General features: G+C 52.7%; 6 protein-coding genes across 11 annotated transcripts in view; all 6 read right to left on the bottom strand.

The window, feature by feature from the left end:
* Window positions 1-988, bottom strand: part of H257_10811 (hypothetical protein) — a gene marked incomplete at both ends in the record, with an annotated part of 2113 nt that extends 1125 nt beyond the window's left edge. Inside the window, one exon of the mRNA XM_009837480.1 lies at window positions 442-988. Coding sequence (XP_009835782.1) covers window positions 442-988 — 547 coding nt within the window. The remainder of the gene's footprint in view (window positions 1-441) is intronic.
* Window positions 989-1685: 697 nt separating this feature from the next.
* H257_10810 (hypothetical protein) lies at window positions 1686-7096 on the bottom strand. 6 transcript variants are annotated; one of them, XM_009837474.1, is made up of 5 exons: window positions 6053-7096; window positions 2835-5559; window positions 2436-2610; window positions 2145-2381; window positions 1686-2075 (listed from the first exon to the last, which is right to left on the bottom strand). In XM_009837474.1, the coding sequence occupies exons 1-5, from the start codon at window positions 7005-7007 to the stop codon at window positions 1881-1883; spliced, it is 4287 nt and encodes a 1428-aa protein (XP_009835776.1). In that variant the 5' UTR covers window positions 7008-7096; the 3' UTR covers window positions 1686-1880. The 6 variants fall into 6 exon arrangements, with proteins under 6 accessions (XP_009835776.1, XP_009835779.1, XP_009835777.1 ...); XM_009837477.1 differs by having other exon boundaries at window positions 2145-2610; XM_009837475.1 differs by having other exon boundaries at window positions 1686-2381.
* A 313-nt stretch (window positions 7097-7409) lies between these two features.
* H257_10809 (hypothetical protein) lies at window positions 7410-8047 on the bottom strand. Its single transcript, XM_009837473.1, has one exon. It carries the CDS (start codon window positions 7859-7861, stop codon window positions 7445-7447), a length of 417 nt encoding a protein of 138 aa, XP_009835775.1. The 5' UTR covers window positions 7862-8047; the 3' UTR covers window positions 7410-7444.
* H257_10808 (hypothetical protein) lies at window positions 8011-8781 on the bottom strand. Its single transcript, XM_009837472.1, has one exon. It carries the CDS (start codon window positions 8700-8702, stop codon window positions 8082-8084), a length of 621 nt encoding a protein of 206 aa, XP_009835774.1. The 5' UTR covers window positions 8703-8781; the 3' UTR covers window positions 8011-8081.
* Window positions 8782-9879: 1098 nt separating this feature from the next.
* On the bottom strand, window positions 9880-11129 carry H257_10807 (lactoylglutathione lyase). The gene is made up of 2 exons (XM_009837471.1): window positions 10095-11129; window positions 9880-10041 (listed from the first exon to the last, which is right to left on the bottom strand). Exons 1-2 carry the CDS (start codon window positions 11021-11023, stop codon window positions 9993-9995), a joined length of 978 nt encoding a protein of 325 aa, XP_009835773.1. The 5' UTR covers window positions 11024-11129; the 3' UTR covers window positions 9880-9992.
* Window positions 11130-11176: 47 nt separating this feature from the next.
* H257_10806 (hypothetical protein) lies at window positions 11177-12424 on the bottom strand. Its single transcript, XM_009837470.1, has one exon. The coding sequence runs from the start codon at window positions 11733-11735 to the stop codon at window positions 11352-11354; it is 384 nt and encodes a 127-aa protein (XP_009835772.1). The 5' UTR covers window positions 11736-12424; the 3' UTR covers window positions 11177-11351.
* Between the last annotated feature and the right edge of the window lie 75 nt (window positions 12425-12499).

The raw sequence follows: 12499 nt of genomic DNA, 5'->3' as shown, positions 1-12499 counted from the left end.
TGGTGGCGGACCTCTTGAGCAAACTCACAGCACTTGCACGTTCTTGTGGCGTAAGGTCGAATTCACGACCTTCCAAAATTTTGACAATGCAATTTTCAAAATCCAGATCTTGCACAGTTCTTGCATTTGGGACAATTCGATTGGCCATTGCAGGATGTTCGTCCAATACAACATCAAACACACTTCGCACTTCGTCGAGATAGAGGTTTTCCCGTTGCAGCAGTAGTGTAACCGAGTCCAAGTCAGTTAACGAATTCAGCAACTCATCCGCTTGACGATCTTCACGAGCAGTTAGCATGAGAGCACCAATCAGAGCGATGACATTGGACCAGTCTTTTCCGAACGTGGTCAAAATAAACTCAACGTAAGCAATATGCTCGTCTGCCGTAAGTTTTGTCTCGTCGTTCATTGGAGCAAAAGATAACAGGATCTTGGAGTAACCCAGTTTGTGGTCCGATGGAAACGTGGCAAAGACGGCAACGTAGTGCGTAGAGCCATGGGACCAGCCATCAAACACCAGGGCAAATGCGTCGGGCAACTTCTCCCGAATATTTTGTTCAACCACCGAGGTGCACAGTCCCAAATATTTCATAAAAGTCGTGCGAGATATTGGGTCCAAATTCGTGTAACGGCGAACGATTTGATTGGCAACAAAGCTGAACGGCAGGAGCAATTCGGTGACCCATTTCAGCCAATCAAAAATCGTTTTCGACTTTTTTGGGATCGTAGCGTAGCGCAGAATGAGCTCGTTGTGCTCTCCACCAGCATAGAGTTCAAGGTGCTCGGGGTGGCATTGCGTTATATGGGAGCACATGTTGGTGTACCCGGAACCATTTTGGATGCGTTCTTTACCACAGCGACACACCCACGTAGAACTGCCAGGGGCCTTCTGAGTGAAGAAGGCAAGGGCCAGCTGCTTGCCCTTGAGGCGGTTGGCGTCGGAGCGAGGAATGCGTGGGGTTGGCATCAAATTGAGATATGATGCCATGCCTACGCGTTCCTTCAAATCCTGGTTCCTGGAATTCATTGAATTTCAACTTTTTTAAGTTGACAAATTCAATTAGTGAATTCCTATTGGTAGTTTAACATCTGAATATGGTTCGTATCTACCAATTGTTCACCACGAAAGCAATGACATTTCAAATCACACCTGATCGGGAATTATTTAGGTTTTGTGAATAGATAATTCGATTTGGTATAAAGGAGAATAAATATATTTTTCTCAAAAATAAAATAATAATTCACATCGAGTATATTTCTGTTCATCCCTGGTCACAATACCAGGCCACATTGCTTTGATAGCAGGAATCACTTGGTCGATCAACATCTTCTTATAGACAGCACGCGTGACATTGACTGTCTTCCTTTCAAGAGCCCCTGCTGTTCGATTGCGACTACCACGCTATCCGAGGACGCGTTCGGTGAAGTGCCACGTGCCTATCTTGCCATGGAACCACGATTGCCACCGTTCATACAATAATGAATTCCCTCCTACTATTAATAGTACAGTACCAGTAACGTGGTCGAGACCTTTCTATTTTATTAAAAATATTGATATATATATTTTAATGAAGCATTCTGTTACACTTAAGTTCTGTATCGGATTTGACCATTTTAAATAATTGTGTAACCGTTGCAAATCAAGGTTACAATACTAGTAGTGGCAGAATCGAATTCACTGACTGTGAGGAAAACAACTACGAATGCCTACTGAATTTCATATATTTTTTTCTAAGAATCTCAAATACAAGCACAAAAAGGGTCGTGGATGCTCTCGACCACTGCAAATGTGCATGTTCCAAGCCAAGTTTGCAATGCCGACGTCACGACGCCATACCGAGCTAGCTGCCTTGACTACTACATACATGTCCATAGTATTCCTATCTCGAGTCTATGTTGGTTGTCTTGATGCTGAGGTCGTTCATGACTTGCACCACAAAGCGCTCCTGACCCGTGAGAGGGTCCACCTTCGTCCCCGCTGCGGCCGATGGCATCATGCGCGAGCCCTCGTCCGGCACGGGGCTGTCGTCATGCTTGTCCCGATTTGGTCGTTTGTCGCTTCCCCCCAAGTACGACTACCCGAGGCATACACAAATCCAATGTCAACACAAGCTATAACCGTATTACAGCAAGCCGGTGTGTACTTGACGTTTCGACTGCGCCGACGCCGTGTACTGGCCATTCAGCCTCGAAAACACATCCTTCTTACGACCCCCCGACGACGCCCGCGGCGACCCCTCCGACATGGTGTCGACCTCCTTCTTGCCCCGGAACCCCCCGCGCGGCGACGAGTCCATGCCGTACCCGCCTTCGGACATTGTGTCCGAGTGGTCGCCTTCATCCAACTCCAACTCGTCCAGACCACCATCCCCTTCATTGCCCTATACATATGGATGACCCACGTACACTTTTACAAATACGCGTCATAGATGTACCCGCTTCATCGTAGCCAGCACATCCAACACGGCAGAGCTACGAGGGTAAGTGCCAAAGTCCTCGGACGCGGTGCGGGGCCGTGGCGTGCGGGCGCGAGGGGACTGAAAGCTCGCGTTCGGTTGGCGCAATTTCGACGACGACAACGGCGCGGCTTGGACGTTGCGGTCTTTTAATCTACACCATACATGTATTAGACAAATCTTCCCATTCGAAATCTTTCTTGACCAATCAAAACCCCCAGAAAACCCATCAACTGGCCAATCAAATAGTATCCATCAAAGAAGGGACGATATGCTTCCATACAAAGTAAGTTTCAGTCCAAACAATCGAGCGACGGAGTTCGCAAATCCACATTTTGGCGAAGACAATGCAACAATATGAGAGAGAGATAGCGGTACCGTCTCGAGCGGAGCTGTTGGCCTTTGGACTTGATTTCTTCGCGCTTGATCATGGCGTTTTCTTGAAGGCGGTGGCGGTGGATGCCCGTAAAGTTGTTTGGGTTGGCCAGGCGGTTGAAGATTGACGACGTACTTCCGTCCGCGCCTCCATTGGTGCTGCTTGGGCCGTGGGTGGTCGTGAGGACCGTCGAGTCGGAACTGGCGCTGCCGACGCTCATCGTGTCCCCAAACAACTCGTCGTCTCCGTCGTCCATCACGGGATGGTCTTCGTCGTCGGCTTCGTCGTTGCCCGCGTCGCCGCGCTTGGTCGCGTTCAGTTGCGTCTCGAGCCACTTGATGCGTTCGCGGCACGTTCCCATGCTCTGCTGGTACTTGGCGTTGCGTTGCACGAGTTGTTGGGTCTGCCTCTGCCAGTCCAATTGGTGCAGTTCGAGCTCTTCGCATCGTTTGCGCAGTATCGCATTGCGTTCTTCCACGGCGCTACGAACCAGCTTCAGGCCGTCGTCCGGCTCGGTCATGGCGTCGGCAATCATCTTCTGCAGCTTCTCCTCGTACGTCTGGCGCATGACGCTGTTGCGTTCGCGCTCCATGCGCAGATGCTTTTGCAGGTCGTCCACCCGCAGCGCCGCCCGCTCCAGCTCGGCTTCCTTGGACTGTTCCTGGCTCTTCACCTCCACCGCCATCTTGAACAGCAACTTGAGCAGCGTGCGGGCTTCGGGCAGCGACGAGTTTTCGACTTTGACCATCGGGTCGCCTTGGTCGTTATCACCTTGACCTGTCGTCATTTCGGAAATGCGCTCGTTCTTGTACTCGAGCTGCGTCTGGCACGCTTCGATGCGATCTTCGAGCTCGGCCAGCATGGCTTCTTCGTCCTTGCTCAGGGCTGCTGTTGTTGCTGTCTGCTGGCTGGTACTTGCTTCAAGGTGTTGCTTGAACGGGGAGATCAAAATGTCGCGGATGTTGGACCCGTTGCGCTCGTCCATGGATGCCTTCAACTCGCTTTGCAACTTTGAGCGCATGCCGTGCAGCCGCTCCATCTGCTGCACAATCTTCTCCCGCTTGTCGAGCTCCTTTTCCAGCAGCTCGGACTTTTTTTGCTTGTCCGACAGCTTTTGGATTTGATCCGCGAGCCATTCCTCGTCCTTGGACTTGAACCGTTTCAACGGCTTCTTCTTGGCGTTCGCTGACAGCAACAGCTGCTGCTGCTTGAGCCGCCGGTTGGCCGCCGCGACTTCCTCCACGCGCCGCTTGAGCACGCGCTCCTGGGCGTTCTTTTCACTCCCCAGCTTGAGAATCTGCTGCTTGTCCTTGAGGTGCGCGCGCTTCAACGTGAGGATCTCGCGCTTGCGTTCGCTCGCCTCGAGTTCGTACTTTTTCCGGTCGCCCTGCATCTTTTTCAGCAAGTCGACCTTTTGCTTCTTCATTGCCGTGATTTCGTTTGTGAGGACGCGCAGCTGGACATCGCTCTTTTGCTTGATCGTCTCGAAGCGCTTCATCTCGGCCTGCTTTTTGCGCAGCGCGCCGAGCTCGCCGTCCTTGTTCTGCAGCTCGGACGACAGCCGCTGGTACCGCGGGTCGCTCGTCTGGTGCTGCATCTTGTCGAGCTCGGCCGTGAGTTGATCCCGCTCCGCCATGTAACTGCGCTCCTTGTCGGCCATTTCAATCACGCGCGCCTCAAACACCCCGCGCATGCGCTCATACCCCTCGGCGTTTCTCCGCAACGTCTGGAGCATTTGCTCTTTCAACGAGATGTTGTTGGACAAGTCCTGCACGGTGGCCCCGAGCACTTGCTGGCGTTGCTGGAACTCTCGCTGCAGTTCGGCCATTTCCGAGCTCGCTTCTGCCGATGCCTCGAGCGTGTCGTCTTCATCTGGTGGGTCAACGGTATCGTCCATGTCGTCTCCCACGGGTTCGTCGTCGTCGGCGGCGGATGGTCCTGCCGACGACAATGCCATTGACGGCACGGTGCCTGTGGTGCGACTGGTTGAGGCAGGTGCGGGCGGGGGCATCGCGACGGCGTTGCTCTGCAACTGCTTGAGCAACTCGTTTTCGCGTTTGATTTCTTGCTCGGCTTTTTCGATCAAGCGCTGCTCGTCCTGCACAGCGTCGGCGGAAAAGAGTCCGAACGAGGCAAAGTCCAACGTTCCCGACGACGCGCTGTGCGCGTGCGCCTTGTCGCGGTCCGTCTCGGCCTGCCGCAGCCGGTCCTGGAGGTCCTGGATCGTGCGAAGATGCTCTTGGATCACGCCCATTTCCGCCGATCCGGCGACGCCACCACCATGCTGCTGCTTGAGCTCTTCGCCGCACAGGCGAAAGTAGTCTCGTTGGGCCTGCGTCGCCAGCAATTCCTCCTTCATCGCGTCCATTTCGGTGCGCCATCGCTTCAATTCACCCGTTAGCCGCATGACTTCAGACTCGGCGCCTTCCGTGCGACGGCGCAGGGAGCTGAAGCTGTCGAGGCGCCAGTCGGACGTCGCGACCGCCGCTTGGACCTGCGGGTCGGACATGTCGGCGCCGGGGTGGCGAAACGCAAACAATTCGCCTTCGAGCGACTGGATCTGCTGCCGCAGCTCGGCCACGATGCTCGACTGCTCGTCGCGATTCACCACGGCTTTGTTTTGAATGTTGCGCGCGCGATTCGCATAACTCAACGAGCTTTTGGTTTCAGCCACGTTCTTTCCCGCCGGACTCACGCAGCACACCATCAGCGTCCGGCTGTTGCCCCCTACAATGCATTATAGTCGACAATACTGACTGTTACGTGTATAAACGGAAACGACTTGGAGAATGTATCGAAATCGAATCGACACACAACCACATGAACAACTGAAGCATCTCGAGCCTATCCGATTGATGGAAATCAACCATGTAGTGTATGCCTTTAATTAGTGTGATGATTACCCTTTCCATACAACATTCAGTATTGTCAAGTCGATTACGGCTCTATTGAATGAGCAGCAAGCACCGAATCGACAGACAATCGATCGACCAATCAAAACCCAGAACGCAAATCGCCAATCAAATACTTTCTTCGGCCAATTCAACATCGAATTAGTGTGATGACTGAACTTAGTGTGACGATTTCACAAATCGATCGATAGATTTGGCGAATTATCTCAAAAAGTCCAAATTATGGGTAAAACGACAATACAAACACTCGATGGATTTGACGAATATCCGCACAAAAGTCCAAAGTTTGAGAGACAATAATGTTGTACCGAGGGAATCTTGCAGCATGCGCGTCAACTTGGAGTCTCGATAGGGGACATGCACGCGGCCGCGCTTCGTGTCGTCGCCGAGGGCGTTGATGACACACCCGAGCACGAATAGCCCCTTGTTGATGTCAATGCCCTCCTTCAGTCGCTGCCCTTCCGCCTTGGTCATTTTCTGCTTTTCCGACCCGGCCAAATCGACAAAGTTAAAATAGCAGCAGCGCACGTCGTACTCGGGCGCCGCGTTCTCGTCGCCGTCCTTCGCCACGAGCGTGTCGTACGGGATGTACTGCACCATGGTCAACGTCAAGATCGCATGCGATCGACTCGACTCGCTGTTCATTTCCGTCGCCCCCGTCGTCCGACAGTACGTTCCCTTGTCCAGCAAACGAATGCACTCGTCGGCAGAATGCACGTCCTCCTCCCGCGCGCCTTGGACCTGGACTTGCCCGTTCTGAATCTCCTTCAAGTTAACCTTGGACGACGTGTCCAACGTCCCGTTGCCAAACTGAGACAACAAATCACGGATTTCTTCGCCGTAGATCTCGAGAAAACGCAACTTGAGCTCCGTTCGGTACCCTCGACCGTCGGCCGTCTTGGCAGCAATGCGAGCAAACATCTCCTGGAGCACGCGAGGAATGATGCCCCGCTCGTCCGGATTGCTCACAAACGCACTGTTCCCGCTCCCCATTGTGAACGTTTTGCCACTGCCTGTCTGGCCGTACGCAAAGATGGTCGCGTTGTACCCCTCAAACACCGAGTCCACCAACGGTGTCACACAGGGCCAGATGTCTTCTTGGCCAGAGTCGAGACCAAATACATGGTCAAACGTGAACGTTTGACTCGCGACCTTGATTTGACTGTCGAACGTCTCGACTGCAAGGTGTTCATCTTCCAGTCGTTCCTTCGGGATCAACGGACGGACACGGACACACACACGTACTGAGGTCTCCGATGCCATTTGCCTTGTACAAACGAAGATGCGTCTAGATTGGAAAGCGGCAGGAAGCGGCGGCGACTCTCGATGTCCCGGCTGCGCTTTGACGTGGGAGCCAAATTTATAATGGCGGTGCGCGGGCGGATACTAACCCTCAGACCTGATAAAGTTTCAGCCAATCACAGGGCTACATTTTGCAATTTCGCACTTTCAAGATCGCGCGCCAAAATCTCGACGCCATCGTCGCCGACGTCGGAGGAGGACACCGTGGACATAGGATGCAGGGGATCATTCCCGAGAGCGTATGCTATGATGGATTGACTCCTTGGATGTCCATCGTGCGTTAGACGCTTCCGCGGCACCGATGGAACCGTTGAATTAGCTTACAGGTAGGGAGAAAGCCAAGCGATGTGCATATGTATATGATTGAGTAAACGGCATCGTTGTTGATGATTAAGCGGTCAACTGATCCACAGCAACCCGACTATTGTGATTGCAACGAGCGAGATGGAAGTTATCGCACTGGTGTTTCCCACAGCTTGGACGATAAGCACTGGTGGGGGCGTTTCAACATTGGCCTCCTCTTCCGCGGTCATGGCGTCATGAAAGAGCATGTCCAGCTCTTCCTCGGATGGAAACCCGAGATCTTCGAGGTACTTGTCTTGGTCAAATGGTTGATCATCGTCACCTTGAACAGGGACGGTGATGGTCGTCGGGGGATGCGTTGATGAGGCTTCATCCGCTGTGTGATTCATCTGTATAAATTTGTTTGGCTCGATGGTAGCACGCTTTACAGACGACAACGATGCAACGGCAACGAACGTTGCCGTGAGGTATGCGACGCCCCGCATGAATGCAAATGCCGCTGGTACAGCCATCCCCGAATGCCCAGTTTATGGACGCCCAGTTTACGGGAGTCCGTCGACTGTCTCCTCAAAGCAGGACTGTGCATATGCGATGCCGTCCACCTTCGTCATCCCACGTTGCCTCACTTGGTTCTTGCATCCTCCTCCAAGGAACCTTCCATCCTTCCTGTTTTATAATCTACATATTTTAATAATATTATCTCAATCTTTCTATACTACACCGCATTCTTTTCTACAAATACCACTGGCAATCAAACACGGCGCTGTCGAACAATCCGTCCAAATCCGCGTGCGCAATGTCGAAGTCCAGGACGTCGATGGGGGAGAAGTCACCCAGTCCCATCGTGTAATTAAATGGTTGATCCATGAGGCTCTTCAATGGTGTCGTGTCGTCGTCGTATAGACTAAGCAATGGAAGCGGCAGGATCTCTTCTTTGACCATCGGAACCCCCACAGGCGATGTGTCCAGTGCAATGTCTCGACCGTGCTTTCGACAGCACCCGGCATGGCGAGCATGTGCTGTGCATCCTTCGACCTTGCACAGCCGACCGCCGCCGTGTCCCACGCAGAGTCGCCGCGCATGAGCGACTTTTGTGCACCCGTCCATCATGCAATGCTTCTTCTTGCTCGTAGCGCCGTGACGGCAGCAGTACGTGCCAACGCGGGCGTTGCCTGTGCAGTTGGGGTACTGGCACTTCTTCTTGCCTCCATGTCGGACACACAGGTACCTCGCGTACACTTGGTTCCTGCAGTCGTCGCCGCGGCAGCGCACGCGGTTCTTGTGGAACTCGCACTTCCACGTCCCCATGGCGCATTCATTGGCGCATCCGTTGAAAAAGCACTTGTCGGCCATATTGGGCTGTGGTGGGAATTTCTAAAATGACCAACCAGCCACTCGTGGTGGCCAAGAAACTGAGTGTTGTGTGTAGGGATGTCGAGGAAGGATGTCGAGGAAGTACATAGTGGTCCTCGCACTCGTTTCTCATTACGAACATGTGGTACGATCGGTTGACGACGGAGTAGACCACCTTGGATGCCGCAGGGTCGCTGAAGCTATATCTACGGTACACTGCCTTAAGGCCATGGAGTTGGAAGCATGATCCAGGCCTTGTGGTGCTCTAGACCTTCGTGTCCTGTCAATGCTGCCATCGGCATGCCAGGAACTAAGCGCTGCTCCATGTACATAGATGGACTGGTGGGTAGTGTTGGTGGTGGGTTTTGTAGTGATGTCGTCTGATCGTCACTGGAAATGCTTGCCATATGGTATTTATAACATTGTGTTATGATTTCCCGTACGTTTAATCGTGGTCGCGGTTGGGTTATAACAATTGTTATAACATGTTACTTCTCCCATGTGTAACAATGTGCTGCGAAGGCAACTCCCATGACGCGCAAGTCGGCTTCGTGCAACCTGGAAAATTCAGTACTGTAACGTTAACACTGTGGAGTTGTCATCGATGGCCACATCCAGCGGCGGTACACTTTGATCGATATGCACCTACCTACCCACTACTACAGTGTAGTTACCTCGGCCACTAGTCTAAAACTGTCTGCATGTTCACTGGACTCGAGTCAGGCGCCTTTTGAGCTCTTTCTACGACTTTGGCCGAATGAACGAACCGACGGAACTCATACGAGATTGATTATTGAGGACTGACTTGCTTGGGTGGTTACGACGGATTTGTTGTCGCCACCCACCTTCACTCGCATAGTTTCACATGTGTCAACCGTCTTGTATGTGTCATCAGAACCATGAATTCACTCGAAAACTTCCACTTGATTTCTCAATTTTCCACGATCCGTCACAAACAATACATACTCTACTATTGATATGTAGTAGTACTAGAGTAAGTAAATACTACTACGTAGTACTTCAAATTTTAATATTATAGTACCGTAGTACGTAGTAATATGCACTTGATTCCAGAAGATTGAGATACATGTGACTGAAGAAGACTCGTCATCACGTTGTGCCCCATGCATCCCTCCCCACACTCTACCGGTAGACGTCCAATACGTACACTCTTAATTCCAGTTTTAGCATTTTTGATGGCGTTCCATTGCATTGTTGTTGGTCAAATTACCACGGTACTGTATATTACTGTATTTTCAGTCGACACACACTCATGACGAGCCAGACTTTTTACATCCCTTCCACGTGAGCACCTCGGCCAAGAACTTCGACCCAGTACCTACAGATGCATTCATCGATAAATCATCTCCTCGTACATCACGATACACTTACCCATCAGGGTCCAAGATGAACGCCAGGCCCTTGATGCGTCCGGCGTCGGGTTTCTTTTGGAACTTGATGCCTAGCTCTTCCCACACTGCGCTCGACTCGTACACGTCCTCGACCATGATGGCCACGTGCCCAAAGCCCCGATGGGGATCCGCGTTGCCGTGGCTGTACTTGAAATCGTCGCCCAACAACTCAGTGCCGTCGAAATGACGCAGCTCCAGCACCGTCCCCAGTTGATTACGCAGGTCCTCGTCTGACAACGCGTCCGTGGTGGTCGTGCCCAAGAAGTATGACGTGTACTTTTCCTTCTCGTTCCGCTGGGTGTTGAGGAGCGAGAACCCGGCGATCGTCTGGTAAAATTCCAAACTCGCCTTGGCGTCCTTCACACGCAGCGTCGTGTGGTGAAATGACACCGCGTCGACGCGGTTGCTGCTGGAGCGTTCGGTCACTTGGATTTCGTAGCCATCGGGGTCGTGGGTGAGCAAAGTCGTGTCGAACGCGTCCACATCATGCCCCTGCGCTTCCAACGACGACTTGGTTGCGGGCAACGCGCCGGCGGGCACCGCAAACCCGAGTTGACCAAACCCAAGAGGCGCCGTGTTGCCAGGATGGTACCGGAACGACGGGTTAGACTCCGTGCCATGGTTGTGCGTGAGCTCCAACAAGACGCCGTACTCGCCGTCGTTGATGTACTTTGCGTTCTTGAGGTTGTCGGGCAGGGTCGACGTTGGCAGTGACACCAGGAAGTACAGACTAAAGTCGGGGAAGTGCGACTGGTGCGCCAACGTCAGCTGGAAGTGGCGCTCGTAAAACGCCACACTCTTCTTGGGGTCCTTGACACGGAGCATCGTCTGGTTGAACGAGACGTTGCGGAGGGCTTGGGCGAGGCGCTGGGTCATGTCAGCGATGGAGATATTCGAAAATGGCAACATGGCAACATGGCAACATGGCAACCCAGTTCCGCGTATCAATGGCGTATGTCAAGGGCCAATCTCACCAGTTTGTAGGTATCATTAAGCTTTATATATGTATGGAAAAATTTAATGAGAAAGATACATTTCATTTATACAGCAAGGGTACGTTTCGACACTTTTTTATGTCAAATAAATGCAATTTCAACGCATACTAGGGATTGATGTGACAATGAACCCACTTTCTCACATCAGGCACCCTCTAAAGAATGCCAACGAACGCCCCAACGACATGACAGATAGATCCGCTGAAATCACGCACATGCTGCAGAGCATGCATGAGCTGTCGTCACTGAGGAGCTGCCCTTCTTGCCCCTTTCTTCAGGGATGGGGTGTACCGTCGACGTCGTGGACAGCAGCAGTCTCGTAACGATTGCTCAGCCTCGTTTGTATACTGAGCACCTTTTTTGAGCCAGCATCCCATTTGCCACGGGAAAACGCTTCCAGCATGTTCACCAAGTGCTGCCACGTGTTGAATTGGAGTACTGTACTTAAACGACGGCACGTACTCGTACACGTGGCGGTCTCCGAACGAGACGTCGCCCCATTCCTTCCACAGTGGCATGGTGCCGCACCATTCCCAGTCCAAAATGCCCACAACTTCTCCGTTGTCCACAAGCATGTTGCGAAACGCAAAGTCGCCATGGAAGAGCACCACCGGACACGTCGACATTGACCGCAAGTAGGCTGCGACGGCCGCGGTGGCTTCGGGGATGAGTTCCCGCACCGGTTCTAAAGCTGGATTCAACACGGCCTTGTGGATCTGGCTGTCGAATTTAAATTGCAGCGACTCGCGCTCCGAGTTGAATAGAGCCCGCCCCCATCGAAGAACGGCCCAATCACTGGCGTCGAGTTGTCCGCAGGGTCAAACACCCAGCCTCTAATGCGATCGAAGTGGTGGCTCTGCAAATCAGCATGGATTGTCTCGACTTGGCGGCGATGGAAGCTCGCTCATCTTCGTTGGCTGCTTCCCATTGCCGCATCCAGCTTCGTCCCACGCATCTTTTCCATCAACATCCATCGCACCTGCAGTACCGGACGGGCACGGGAATGTTCACTTAAACGACGGAAGTTTGTCGCGGATCAGCGCATCCGCGATCGACGGCGTGAAGTCCATGTCGACGTAGTGCGGCGAGTTGGGCTCGGCCATGTGGATTCGATTACCGTAGGCTGACGGTGATTTGCACGCGGACCAACATTCCGCGTTCAGGACGTTTCAATCAGTGGAATATTCAGCGCACGATGGTGGAGACAGAGAGTGTGGAGCCACCGACCGCTCGCGGCAGTCGCCAATGCGAAGGAAGGAGCTGGAAGGAGCTCTACTGTGTAGACCTACCTACCTGTGCTGCAAGAGGATTGAAGGCATGATGACCTTTGGGAGGCCCAATCACATCGCTGATAGTTTTACCGTGTATCCGGATATTGTGATAGTGCAGT

Source organism: Aphanomyces astaci (genome assembly GCF_000520075.1).
Source record: "Aphanomyces astaci strain APO3 unplaced genomic scaffold supercont1.30, whole genome shotgun sequence".
Taxonomy (NCBI): domain Eukaryota; phylum Oomycota; class Saprolegniomycetes; order Saprolegniales; family Verrucalvaceae; genus Aphanomyces; species Aphanomyces astaci.
Note: the sequence above shows the minus strand (reverse complement) of the source record. Positions and strands in the feature narration are given on the sequence as shown.

Coding starts and splice junctions, on each gene's coding strand:
- H257_10808 (XM_009837472.1), bottom strand. CDS start 8,702: ATGGCCGACAAGTGCTTTTTCAACGGATGCGCCAATGAATGCGCCATG.
- H257_10806 (XM_009837470.1), bottom strand. CDS start 11,735: ATGTCGACGTGTCCGGTGGTGCTCTTCCATGGCGACTTTGCGTTTCGC.
- H257_10809 (XM_009837473.1), bottom strand. CDS start 7,861: ATGGCTGTACCAGCGGCATTTGCATTCATGCGGGGCGTCGCATACCTC.
- H257_10807 (XM_009837471.1), bottom strand. CDS start 11,023: ATGTTGCCATTTTCGAATATCTCCATCGCTGACATGACCCAGCGCCTC. Junction 10,042..10,094: donor TTCATCTTGGACCCTGATGG/GTAAGTGTATCG, acceptor ATGCATCTGTAG/GTACTGGGTCGAAGTTCTTG.
- H257_10810 (XM_009837474.1), bottom strand. CDS start 7,007: ATGGCATCGGAGACCTCAGTACGTGTGTGTGTCCGTGTCCGTCCGTTG. Junction 5,560..6,052: donor CATGCTGCAAGATTCCCTCG/GTACAACATTAT, acceptor AATGCATTGTAG/GGGGCAACAGCCGGACGCTG. Junction 2,611..2,834: donor CAACAGCTCCGCTCGAGACG/GTACCGCTATCT, acceptor TGTATGGTGTAG/ATTAAAAGACCGCAACGTCC.